Source organism: Echinops telfairi, unplaced genomic scaffold, assembly GCF_000313985.2.
Source record: "Echinops telfairi isolate 266 unplaced genomic scaffold, ASM31398v2 ScPeMD7_31;HRSCAF=116, whole genome shotgun sequence".
NCBI classification, from domain to species: domain Eukaryota; kingdom Metazoa; phylum Chordata; class Mammalia; order Afrosoricida; family Tenrecidae; genus Echinops; species Echinops telfairi.
The window spans coordinates 27,035,979-27,049,254 of NW_022103928.1; the positions used below are offsets into that span (position 1 = coordinate 27,035,979).

A 13,276-nucleotide genomic window follows, 5' to 3' on the forward strand; every position below is an offset into this window, starting at 1 on the left:
GAGACTTCCTTTCAATTGTATCAAGGCGCTGACCTAATTAAGGTGGTAGCATTCCACCTTAATCTTGCCACAGCCACTTGACTGCTCACAGAAAAGCCCATCAAGGGGCTGATGACATTGTTACATCACATTGTGGGAGAATCCCGGTCCAGCCAAGTTGATACAAAACCTACTGTCATAGTGTGTTTGACCCAAGTTATGGTATTTTGGCTAGCTTCAAATGCATGTAATAGCTGGACAATAAGTAAGGAAGACTAAGGAAGAATTGATGCACTTGAATTACGGTGTTGGTGAAGAGTATTGCCATTACTATGGATTGTCAGAAAACAAACAAAACAAAGAAGAAGAACAAACAAATCTATTTTGAGAAAAGTACAGCCAGAAGGTTCCTTAGGAGCAAGGTTATTTTTTAAAGTTTGTGATAAATGGAGCTAAAAAACAAAACTATAAACTTATATAAAAGTATCAACCTATGTTGCATCAATTTCAAGACAGTTTTGTAAGGAATAACAGCTATTTGGCTCATCCCCAAAGAACTGAAGGTCCTAGAAATTTAGCCATGTCAATGCAATTTTTAAAATAATATGAATTGAAGAAAAATGGGTACCCTTTAAATAATTTTCTAAAATAAAAATTAGAAAATTAAAAGAAGTCAGAAGGAGCCAAATCAGGACTGCCACGTGGATGCCTAAGGATCCAGCACAGAAACTCTCTTAAAATTGCCTTTGTTTGTTGAGAGAAATGAACAGGAGCCAAGTCCTGGTAAAGAAGAACTCCTGGGTGCAATGTTCCTGCAAAAGTTTGGCTAACTTTCTCAAAATGCTCTTACAATAAACAGATGATAGCAATCTTTGGCCTTCCAGAATGCCGACAAACAAAATGACTCTAGCATTCAAAAAAAACTGTTGCTGTGACCTTTGCTCTTGACTGGCCTGCGTTTGCTTAAACTGGACCACTCTTACTTCTTGGTAGCCATTGCTTTGACTATGCTTTATCGTCAGCATCATACTGGTAAAGTCATGTTTCTTTCTGTTGTTTTTTCCCCGTAAAGTCATGTTTCCTTGCCTGTTGCAACTCTCCTAATAAATGCTTCAGGATCTTGCTCCCAGATGTTTAAAATGTCCATTGTCTGCAGCTCAGCACAACCATGCTGTGAAGCAAGGACTGGAAAACTTGCTCAACTTTAATTTTTCAGTCAGAATTGTATACGCTGAACCAATGGAGGTGTCTATAGTGTTGTCTATTGTTTCTGCTGTTGTCAGTCGTCTTCAGTTAGGGCTGGGACACAAGTAATTGTGTCCTTGCAAAGTGATGTGGGTTGTTGCTGTTATTATTGTTAAGTATCACGGTGTCAGTTCCAACTCATAGTGACCTTATGTACAAAAGAGCGAAACAGTGCCCGGTCTTGCCAAATCCTCACAATTGTTCTTAAGTCTGAGCCCATTGTTGCGTCAATCCATCCTGTTGAGGGTCTCCCTCTGTTTCTCTGCCCCACTACTTTACCAAGCATGATGTCCTTCTTTGCTCTCTCGACAGCACGTCAAACGTATGTGAGCCAATGTCACACCACCCTTGTCTCCATGGAGCATTCTGGCCGTAGTTCCTCCAAGAAAGATTTGCTGGTTCTTTTGGAAGTCTGTGGTACTTTCAGTATTCTTCTCCAGCACCATAATTCAATGCATCAATTTTTCTCCTGTCTTCCTTATTTAATGCATATGAGGCGCTGAAAATACAATGGCTTGAGTTAGTAGCCATTACCAACGCAATAACACCTTAGTCTTCAAAATAACATCCGTGTTTTCCAAAAGTCTAAAGAGGTCTTCTGCAGCAGATTTACCCTACTCAGAGTGTCCCTTGCTCTCTTGACTGCTGCTTCCTTGAGCATGACTGTAGACCCATGCAAGATGAAGTCCTTGACAACTGAATCTTTTCTCCATTCATCATGAAGGTACCTGTTGGTCCAGTTGTGAGGATTTGGATTTTCTTTACAATGAGTTGTAGTCCATTCTGAAGGCTGTAATCCTGGATCTTCATCGGCAGGACTTCCAAGTGCTCCTCACTTTCAGCAAGCAAGGTTCTAGCTCACTCTAGAACCTGGTACTCAATAAATGTGTTAAATTAATAAATAAGATAAAGCTTTTGTTTATCATCAACTCAGGAGTGAGAGATCAACAAGAGCTCAGAGAGGTTGTCACAAGGCCACAAGGTGGCCTAGCAGAGACTTGACCCCAGAGCTGTCTGGTTCCAAAGCACGAACTACCTTTACCAGGTCAACTGTCTCCTACAGACCGCCCCCAACCTCCGTGGGCTGCTTCGAATCGAACTGCTGCTCAGATCCTGACTCCATCCCAGATCGGTTTGTTGTGTGGCCCCAGGTGCTTCATTATAAAAGGAGTGAACAGAAGCGGCCATTCCCAGGGTTGAGGATGGCAGGCAGCAGGCAGGTGACTTAGGGCAACCTGGTACACTCTTCAGATCCTGCCAGGCTCTGGGGCAGGCAGGCATGGGAAACTGGGGCCCCCTGTGGCGTAGCTCTTTCCCCCACCCCCCAGGTCGGGTTGGCCTGACCTACAGTAACTAGCAGCTCTGAGTTGCATTTCGAAGGGAGAGAACAAACTCAGAGGTCAAGGGAACGTGGCCAACCTGTCTAGACGGTAAGAGTCCCACCGTGGCGGCAACCACGGTATCCCAAGATACCTGAACTGAAAGGTCCGGAGACTGTATTTCCTGGGCGGTCATATGCGGGCAGGGTGTCGGGGGCCCCAGAGGGCAGAGCCAGGACCCATAGGGAGAAGGAGTCGCCAGCTCAGTCAAGGGTGGTGAGATCCCCCGTGAGATCTGGGAGGTCGGAGGAGTGGGGGGCCCGGTGAGGCGCCCCTGTGCCCGCCCCCGCCTTGGGGCTGCTTTGCCCAGGCGACGGCGCCCGGGCGGGGCGGGCGCTGCTATTTCGGTCGAGTGAGCGCAGCCCTCCTCCTCCAGGCCGGGGAGGGGGCGCCCACGCCGCCATATCCGCCGCCGCCGCCCGCTGCCTCGCGGCGCTCCGCCACCATGAGCACCCCCGCCTTCCACATCGCCAGCCTCCTGGAGAAGATGACCTCCAGCGATAAAGACTTCAGGTGCGCCCCGCTGCCCGACCCCGCCTCTGCGGGCCCACTCCCCGCTGCAGCGCCCGGCCCCCCAAGACCCAGCAGTCCCCAGCCTGGGCCTGGGCCCTAAGCTCCTAGTCCTCCGCTGAGGCCCATGCCCTGCCTGGCCGCCCCCACGCCTGCCCCTGCTTCTGCCTTTATTGCCGCTCAGCCACTTTCCCACGATTCTCCCTACGGGCCAGCTGGGCCCGCGCCTCCAACCCTCCCCTCCCCTCCCCTGTCACAGCCCAGCTCCACCCCTGCGCCCCCTGCCTCTTCCTTTTTCCTGGCTACTCAGCCCCAGCTCCAAGCCTGAGTACCCCCAGGCCCTAAGCTTCAGCCTGTCCCAGGGGCTCCAAGCACAAGGCTCTTCTTCCCCTAACCTCACTGAAATCCTGTACCTTCCTGGGGCCCCAACCCCTCAGCTCTGCCTTCTTCTAAAATCACCTGGACCACCTCCCTCCACTCCACTGGGGTCAGCCTCTCCCCTCCCAGGTTTGCCTGACACGCCCCTGAAACTGGGCAGAGGCAGACACAGGTAGACTAAGAGTACTTCTAAGTTTTTCAGGTGAGGACTGACACTTCCCCAAGAGGTGTGTCTCCTGTTTTTTGTTTTTTTTTTGGTAGTTGTTGTTGTTCCTTCTGATTAGGAACGCCCAATAGGAATGCTGATGGCATAGTGGTTACACATTGGGCTGCTAACCACGCCTGAGATCATCAGTTCAAAACCACCAGCAGCTCTGTGGGAGAAAGATGAGGCTCTCTACTCTTGTAAAGAAGTACATACAGCCTTGGAAACCCACAAGGGCAGTTCTCCCAGGTCCTATAGGGTCTCCAGGAGTTGAAATGGACCCTCAGCCCCCAACCCCAGCAGAACTGTAAAAATGGCAGAAACCACTGACCCAATTCCTTCATTCTCAGGAGAAATTGAGGCCCAAGGAAGAGAAGGCATTGGCTCATGGTCACAGGCGAGTTCTGGATTCTGGAAGTTGAAAGGAAAACTTAGAGACCAACATAGGCATGCGTACTGTTGAACATTCTATCACATTACCCGCATTTTACAGACATGGGAAATTGGGGTTCAGAGGAGTGCCTAGATTAGGTGCCGTCTCAAAGGCCCAAGTATTCACTACAGTAAGTAAGCACAATTGCCCCTTTCAAAACTAAACTAAACTAAACAAGTCTACCACCACAGAGTCCATCATGACGCATGGCCACCCTTTAAGACGGTAGAACTGCACCATAGGGTTTCTAAGACTGGAAATCTTTATGGCAGTAGACAGCCTCATCTTTTTTTCGAAGGGTGGTGGTGAGTTTGAACTGTTGACCATGCAGTTAGAAGCTCAATGCTTAGCCCACGGCACCACCCGGACACCTTCTAGTCTACCAATGCTTGTAAATTTGAAAAGATGCTTTGCTTCTGTAGGAAGGTGCTGTGGGGTTGGGAGAGACATAGATATCATGGCTATAACTAGAAGTAGAATTCTTTATGTGGTAAATAAATAACTAGAAGTGTTCACTATAGATCGATAAGTAAGCACCAATAAGCCAAGGCGTACCTGCTGAGTAGGTAACACAGTAGTGCTCCAACTCAGTTACTACCTCTTTGGTATGTCTTCCTGACATCCACACTAGGTCAGCCATCCTTTCTCCACAATTCCTACAAACCACCTCTGCATATTTCTGTCATGTCACTTTTTAGCCTGGTTGTCTGCTTTTGTTGTGCCCTGGGAGACGCTAGGCTCCCAGACCACTGGGACTGTGCACTTTCTCTCTGTTTCTCCAGAGACTGTCCAGGGTACATAGTCGGTGCTCAGTGAATATTTTCTGAATGGAAAGTAAGGGACCCTGAATGAATGCTCAGTCAAAGACTCCCTGCTGTGCTCACCACACTACTGGTTGATAGTGATTGTTCTTCCTGTTCTGAAATTTGCAGGGCTAAAGTCACATGCCCAAGGTCACATAGTTGGCTGGTGGCCAATTAGTTCCACTGTCCATTGGGCCAGTGAATGAGGACAGGGAGGAGGCTTGGGTGCCCAGCCCTACCAACTAGGCCCTAAGAAACTCTTTCAGCCCTTCGCTGCCAGTGGCTCCAAGCACACTTAAAACCATCCTGGTGGGGTCTATTTTTAGTTCAAATATCAGGGGACTGAGTGGTGCTGACCAGCTGCCCAGGCACCCATGTGGCTAAGTGTCTCAGCAGAATTGCATCTAGAGTTTCCCTGGGAGGAAACAGACTGTCTTCTCTGGCACCTGGAGGTGGGTGGTGACTACAGGTGGGGCTTCCCTGCAGGGTGTAGGAAGCCTTTGATCCCTGCTTGTGAGCTGCTCCATTCCCACTTAGACACCCATCGTCAAAACAGTTCACTTTGGGGTCAGAGAAGAATTCTCAAATCATTTCTTGAAGAAATAATAAATAATATTTGGTTTAAGAACCAGGGCATCTGACACATTTCAAAGCCATAGCTGCTTGCTGCTGAGAGATCAGTGTCATTTCCAGGGAAGGAGTGAGACCAACCCACCCTGACTGCTCAACTTGCACACTGCCTCTTTAATGGTTGAGTCCACAAATAAGCACTGTAGCAAAGTTGTAGGGTACAAGGTCAACAAACAAAAATCTGTTGGGTTTCTATACACCAGCAGTGAGAACACTGAAAGGGAAATTGAACAATTCCACTTACAGTATCGTCTGAGAGCTAAATACCTATCAATAAGTCTAACCGTGGTTGTGAAGTAACTATACAATGAACACTGTAAAACACTGCTGAGATTCACGAAGACTTAAGTAAGTGGAAAGATTTTCAGTGTTCATAGATTAGAAGATCTAATATCATGAAGATGTCAATAATACCCAGAGTGATCTAGAGATTCAGTGCAACCGCGTTCAAAATTCCAACAGCCTTCTTTACAGGAATATGAAGAACAAGCCTCAACTTTCAATGGACTGGAAAGAGGCCCCGGCTAACTAAACCAAGGTTGAAAGAGAAGAACAAAGTAGGAGGAATCACACATCCTGAATTTCTAACATATCGTACAGTATAGCTACAGTCATAAAAGCCTACTAGAGGTAGCACAGTAGACACATAGACCAGTGGAATAGAATTGAGAGTCCAGAGAGAAACCAACACATCTACGGTTAGCTGATTTTTGACAAGGCTTATAAGACCATTTCATGGGGAAAATAAGGGTCTCGTCCATACATGGTACTGGGGATATTGGCCTTCCACGTGCAGGAAAATGAAAGAGGACTCAAGCTCCACACCATACACAAAGACAAATTCAAAAAGGACTAAGGAAATTATTAAGAGAACAAGCAGGGGCAATGGCGTCAGGCCTAGCTTTCAACAATGGACTACCTAACATAACAACAAAAGCGCCAACGGCAAAAGGCGAATAACTAGGACCCCAAAATAACTTAAACTTGTTCATCAAAAGGATTTACCAAAAAAAGGGAAAAGAATGGCTACCCAGGACTATCTCGTTGGAAACCGCAGATCTAACAAAAATCGAATACTTTAACCACTTAATAAAAAGACAACCTAATCTAAATGAGTAAAAGAGTATATATTTCAACAAAGAAGATATTCAAATGACCACTTAACACATGAAAAGATGTTCCACATCGTTAGTCATCAGAGAGCTGCAACTTATAGCCACACGGAGACACCATTTCCCTCCCACTAGGATGGTTAAGAAAAGATGAAGAACTATAAGTGAGGAAGAGGGAAAACTGGAACTTTTATCCATCGCTGGTGGGAATGGTGCCACGTGCCGGTTCTTAAAAAAACTCAAAACAGAACTATCATACGACCCAGCAGTTCGACTCCTAGGTATGTGCTCCAGAGACCAGCAGAGACTCACAACGAGGGTGTATGCCAATGTACACTGCAGCACTAGACACAGTAGCCATCAGGTGGATAGACCTCAATTCTTATCAGTAGGTGAATGGCTAAATAAAATGTAGATACTTACAATGGACTGCTACTCAGCCAGTAAGAGATGTGAAGTCTTGCCACAGGTTAACAGAAGGGGTGGGACATGAAGACATGCTGAGTTAAATAGTCAATCACATAAATGCAAAGACTGACCTCACTTATGTAAAAAGACATGTAAAGGCAACTAGAGAGAGACCAAAGTTCCTTCGTGGTCACCAGGGTGAGAGGGGTAAAAGTGGGGTATTAATGGTGGTGGAAGAATTGCATTGGTTAAGGCTAGGGTTGCACAGCAGTGCTGTAATTGTTGTCATCCGTAAAAGGTTGATTGGGTGACAATTGCATGATATATTTCCAACAGTGACCAAAAAAAGTGGCTGTTGAGGCTACTTATGTGCAACCAAACACTCATGGGATTTGATGCCATTGTTTCGAGGTTTAGGGTCCTAGTTTCATGGGATCGATCAGTTAATTAGCTTAACAACGTGTTGGGTTCATCTCTTCTACCTCCTAGTTCCTTGTATAATGATGGAGTCTTAAAAGCTTGCAAGCAGACCATCCAAGCCACAATTAGTCTCTGTTCACCGGGAGCAACAGAGGAAGAAGATGAGTCCAGGACAGCTGTAGGAAATGGAATGTGTGGCTAATTGTCTCAGTGAACAACTCATTGTCTCCTTTGCCCAAAGACCAGAAGAACCTGATGGTGTCCAGCTACCAGGATTGCATATTTTGTTCTAAGAGTCCATAGAAGAATCCTGATCAAAAGTAGGAAATTGCATGTCAGAGTTTCACATTTTCACCACTCTAGACTTTCTGGAGCCATAGAGGGTGGATGAAGCCCTGCCCCTATTGACCTGAGATCAGCTTTTAAATAAACAATATCCCTGAAGTCTTCTTAAAACCAAGCAATAGTTTAGCTTAATTAGCCAGAATATCTGCCTTGGTCCTAATACTCTTTTAAGATTGGTTTCTGTGGGATCAGTTTGATGGCAACAACTGGAAGGATTAGATTGGCACTGTGGACGGCAGTGAGTTGAGAAGAACGGGTTGGAGAAGAACGGGTTGAACTGTAATCAGCATGGCTGGCAGTTCGAACCCAGCAGCAGCAGCTCCTCGGTATATGATACTAGCCCTCACAACCGAATGGGTCCCAGGGTGGTTGAATAATTGAGGGGTAAAATTAGAGACATCAGACCAGATAAGGCATGCAAGTGCTCACCTCTGGGACCGCCGTAACTTCAGGAGCCAGGTCCGCACACACAGAGAGAATATATATTTCCAACCATAGCTTATATACTGGTGGTGGTGGGGGATGCAAACCCCCTAATTACAGGTAACCACATACATAACAAAGTGGGCTGCACCCTGAGTACATAGGAGTAACCTAACAACAGTGGCTGGGGCAGGTATGGGGGAGTGGCTGTCTTCAGAGTTTAGAGAGCCCATGTTAAAAGCTGCAGACTAGCCATGTGCTTGTAAGAGGTAACTTTAAGGTAGCACTATTATGGGAAGATATAGTGGAATCTAAGGGTGGGGAGGGGTCAACTGGATGAGATGGGGGTGTGTGTGCAAACCCAGTGTCCTCCAGCTGTTAGGTAGAGGGGGTGTCTAACACTGGTGGTGCTTCTATTGCATGTGCTAAAGTAAGCACTTCACATACTTTATCCTCTGGACAGCCCCACGTTTCTTGGCAGTTGCTGTCGAGTCAGTTCTGCTTCATGGAGACCCCCTGGGTGCAGAGCAGAATGGCTCCGTAGGGTTTGCAAGGCTGTGACCTTTAGTAAGCAGATGGCCAGGCTTGTCTTCCAAGGCGCTGGATGGGTTCAGCCCACCAACTTTCCCACCAGCAGCTGAGAACTGAACTGTTTTCACCATCCAGTGAGTCCAAACGACCCGGGAAGCAGGTGGGACTCATAGTTTTCAGACAAGTAAAATTAAGGCTTACCAAGGTGAAGGGGACTTGCCCAAGTTCACCTCTGCATAAACGGCAGAGGCAAGATTCCATGGACTGCGCAGTCCTAAGCCTTTAGCTGGCGTGCCATGCCCCTTGCTAACTTGACCTGCTGGGCTGTGGTCAGCATAGGGCTCTAGTCACTTGGTGTCACACACGAGTCTCCTTGTGATAGGCTGGCAGAACCACAGCCCAGATAACCACTTTGCCCTTGAATCCTTGTCTTGAGTTTTTTTTCCCTGAAAGACTTGAAGAGCTCGTCCAAATTCCCGAGGCCCAGGAGCTGCCTGATGACCTTCTGCCTAACCTTGCCCAGGTTCATGGCTACCAGCGACCTGATGTCGGAGCTGCAGAAGGACTCCATCCAGCTGGACGAGGACAGTGAGCGCAAGGTGGTGAAGATGCTGCTCCAGCTCCTGGAGGACAAGAATGGGGAGGTCCAGAACCTGGCTGTCAAGTGGTGAGGGTTGGCCTACAAGGGGGGCCAGGGAGGGCACTGGCAGGGGGTGGGAGGCCCCCGGGGGTCCTGCCCCTTTGGGGTACAGCCTCTGAGAAAAGAATTGCTGAGCAGCTCTTGGAGCCCCCATGCCTGAGCCCAGGTTTCCCCAGGAGCCAACCCCAAGATAAGAATTGAAGGGTCAGTTGTTGTTTTTTTTTATTATTAAATAATCATTTTATTAGGGGCTCATACAACTCACCACAATCTGTACATATGTCACTCGTGTCCAGCACATTAGTACATATGTTGACTTCATTTTCACAACACCCACTTTCCACTTGAGCCCTTGGTGTCAGCTCATTTTTTCCCCTCCCTCCCCGCTCCCCCCTCCCTGAAGGGTCAGTTTTATGTGGGATGTGATGCCAGGAAACACTGACAGGGACAGTGGGAATGTGGCAGTGGAAGGAGTCAGTAAAGAGTGGGTTATCAAGCAGCTTACCACTGGGGGTGACTGGAGTCTTGAAATTTCCCCACCCGGAGGGCACGGGAACTGCGGTATTAATTCACCACTTTTCATCAGTCATTGGTCCTGGGGTAGCGGGAGGTTTATGGATTCTCACCTCTCTAACCAAAGAAGGTGCCCAAACAGAGATGCCAGTATTGGCAGTTGGAAATCAAGTTGGCACGCACCCAAGTGGTAAGGGCTGAAGGGATATGGGGGTGGGGCTCTACCCTGTTCTGCCCCGGGCACTGTGAGTTGGTGGTCCCAAAACCTTGAGTTGCCTCAAATGCTGAAAAAGCCAGACTGTGCGTGTGAGCAGGGCATGTGTGCACATGTGTGGACGGACGGTGGGCAGGGCACTGCGGAATGGCAGGTGGTTTGGCCGCATGGAGGGTGGACAGGATGAGAATTGAGGTATAGCCTTTGTGAGCTGGGCTTAGACATCCCTGTGGGCTGTTTCCTGAAACGCAACATCACCTCCGGAGTGAAGAGAAGTCCGTAAAGACTGTACACAGGCCAGGGCCTGGCCAGCTGTGTGGTCTAGGAGCAACTCCTCTGGCTGTGGAGTGGAGATAAGGCAAAGCATCGGCTACCCACGAGCAGGAGGAATACCCACTTTTTTTTATATAATGAAGGGCTTGGGATACTCTTTTCCCTATAATGAAACCAAATTTAAAGATAAGATAACCTACCTATACGTTTGGATGAAAAACCCATTGCCACCAAGTCTGTCCTAACTCATAGGAACTGTATATAGGGTCTCGGAGGCTGTAAATCTTTCCAGGAACATAGTGCTTAGTTTTTCTCCCTCAGAAGGACGGGTCGCTTTGAACAGCCACCAGCTTTGCAGTTAGCAGCCACTGCTTAGCCGACAGCATCCCCAGGACTCCTTAAGGACATTTGCGACAGAACTCAAGCTCATAAACCAGAACCAGGCCTGCTGATCAGATGTTGACTGTGGAACCCTCAAACATGGCCCTTCAGGCCAGGAAGTGATGGCTCAATTTCAGTCCAGCAGTGGACAGAACCATATTGTTTGACACTAGTGAGGCACATATACCTTAGAAGAATCAACCAGGAGAGCAAAGGGACAGCACTAATCCATAGACAGAGCTCCAGAGGGTTAGGAACGAAGGAGGAATGGACACAGGAAACACAGGGAAGAAGTGGGATATATTATTTCCGAGGTGGGGCTTGAAAGCAATGAGATGGAACACAAGGCGTATGCACTGTTGAGTGGAAAACTCATCTGCCCTGTCAGCCTTCACCCAGTTCACCATAAAAAGAGAATTTTTAAAATAAATAAGTGGAATTTTACCACTAACTCGTCTGAGCCTCCTTGCATAGTACCCTCCTAAGCTGTCATACACAGGAAACTAATTTATCATAAAATAGCACGAGTGGTGGGTGGCCATGTTGATAGTAAAAATGGCAGAAGCCTGCACCTAGGTGTAGAATTGTCACAGTTCCCGTGGTAGAGATGGACGCAGGTGTGGTGGCCTGGGAATGTGGACACCACACGTGGCATTGCTCTGACTGTGGCAGTTGTCCGAAATGGTAAAGTTGCCCAGAAATCAAAATATAGTCTTCCCTCAATTTACCCAATAACTGCATCTTTGGGAAATTCGTTTCTATATAAAATGAAGTTATGTTCTAAACTCAGTTAATTATAGAAAGGTATATATTCTTGTCATCATATAAATGCCCAGGGGGGTGTTAGAAAGTCCTGCAGGATGTAGAACAGTGCTGTGTTTTGCAGCCTTGTCTTTTTAACTTCCTGGGCCACTGGGGAAAAAAAGGGCCAGATTTACCAACTAATTAGTTATGATGACCCTGAAAAAAAGACCTCAGAAAATAGCCAAAATGTCCCTGAATGACCACTGCTATTTGAATCCATGATAGAGCAGGTAAGGGGAGAGAGGACCTGTGAATGTCTGGGTGAAGGAGTTGATGGAGAAAGATGCAGAGAGAACCAAGGTCTCTTGGCAAACTTTGATGTGAATTTGGAATCACCTGGGGGCTCTTGCTGAAACTCAGATGCAGAAGCCTGGGGGTGGGTGGAGGGGAAAGGATGAGAATAAAGGCCCAGGTGGCAGCAATGCCCCGCTAAGGCTGAAGACCAGTGAGTCAGGTGCTGCCTGGCTTCAAAACCACGTGTGTATTCAAGCCCCTGGGACCTTGGTCAACTTTCACAGCTTCTGGATCAGTAGGCTCAGAAATGAATCCGCATTTCTAACCAGTTCCCAGTTGCTGTAGCTGAGGCCGAGCTGGGAGCACATGCAGGGCAGGCATGCTCTGAGGGCCGTCCCTGGGCCAGTAGCACCGCCTGGGAACTTGCTAGACATGCAGTCTTTTTTTTTTTTTTTTGACATGCAGAGTCTTGCAGGGCACTCAGACCTCCTGAATCTGAAACGCTGGCACTGGTGGCGTGTACGTGTGTGGGGAGGGTGGGGGCGGGTGGGGGGGCGCCATCTGTTTTAATCAGGCCTCCTGATAATTCTGACAAGTTGGAGGCTCCCTGCTTAGGGACACCCTTGCTTTCTGAGGTCACTGGGTTTGGCCACCTGTTGAGATGCAGGTTGAGGGTGTGCCAGGGATGATGCTGGCATGCCCAGCGTCTCTTTCTGGCAGAGCAGAGGGCTCCCTGTGGATCCAGCTTAGGTGGCCCTCTGGGGGTGAAGGGGCGGGCTGACTCAGGCTGAGCCTGGGGCTCTTCCCCTCACCTCCCGCAGCCTGGGCCCTCTGGTGGGCAAAGTGAAGGAGTATCAAGTGGAGGCCATTGTGGACACCCTCTGTGCCAACATGCAGTCCGACAAGGAGCAGCTTCGAGACATCGCCGGCATTGGCCTCAAGACTATCCTCTCGGAGCTCCCACCCGCAGCCCCAGGTACCTAACCCTCCAGGTCCCAGGTGCCAGGGACTGGCCGCCCAAACCAAGCCCACGGCCATAGAGTCAATTCTGACTCCGAGTGACCTGCTAGGACAGGGTACAACTGCCCCTGTGAGTTTCCAAGACTGTCACTCATTATGGAAGTAGAAAGCCTCATCTTTCTCCCTCAGAGCGCCTGGTGGGTTTGAACTGCTGGCCTTGTGGTTAGCAACCCAACTCATACCACTATAGTACCACGGACTCTGGGTTCCATTATTATTACTTGGACCGTCATTATTTGTCCCAGCTTACAGATGAAGAAACTGAGGCTCTGAAAGTGAAACTCACTCAGCTAGTAAGTGGCCAAGATGAATTTCACACCCAGATTGCCTGAAATCCATGGCTCTAAGTCAGTTTGGAATGCGTTGACAAAAATTTAAAATAAATAAATAAAAAGA

General features: G+C 48.1%; 2 protein-coding genes across 3 annotated transcripts in view; one reads left to right on the plus strand and one right to left on the minus strand.

Moving 5' to 3' along the window:
• The window catches only part of TMEM40 (transmembrane protein 40), a 53,867-nt gene extending 51,031 nt beyond the window's left edge, over positions 1-2,836 (minus strand). The window contains exon 1 of the mRNA XM_045290005.1: positions 2,698-2,836. The gene's annotated coding sequence lies outside the window, so the exon portion shown is untranslated. The remainder of the gene's footprint in view (positions 1-2,697) is intronic.
• Positions 2,837-3,036: 200 nt separating this feature from the next.
• CAND2 (cullin associated and neddylation dissociated 2 (putative)) overlaps positions 3,037-13,276 on the plus strand; it is a 34,094-nt gene continuing 23,854 nt past the window's right edge. The window contains exons 1-3 of one of the 2 annotated variants that reach the window (XM_045290093.1): positions 3,037-3,116; positions 9,325-9,468; positions 12,682-12,836. In XM_045290093.1, coding sequence (XP_045146028.1) covers positions 3,049-3,116; positions 9,325-9,468; positions 12,682-12,836 — 367 coding nt within the window. In that variant the 5' untranslated portion in view covers positions 3,037-3,048. Of the gene's footprint in view, positions 3,117-4,175; positions 4,260-9,324; positions 9,469-12,681; positions 12,837-13,276 lie in introns of those variants that run through there. The other variant, XM_045290094.1, reaches the window with a different exon arrangement.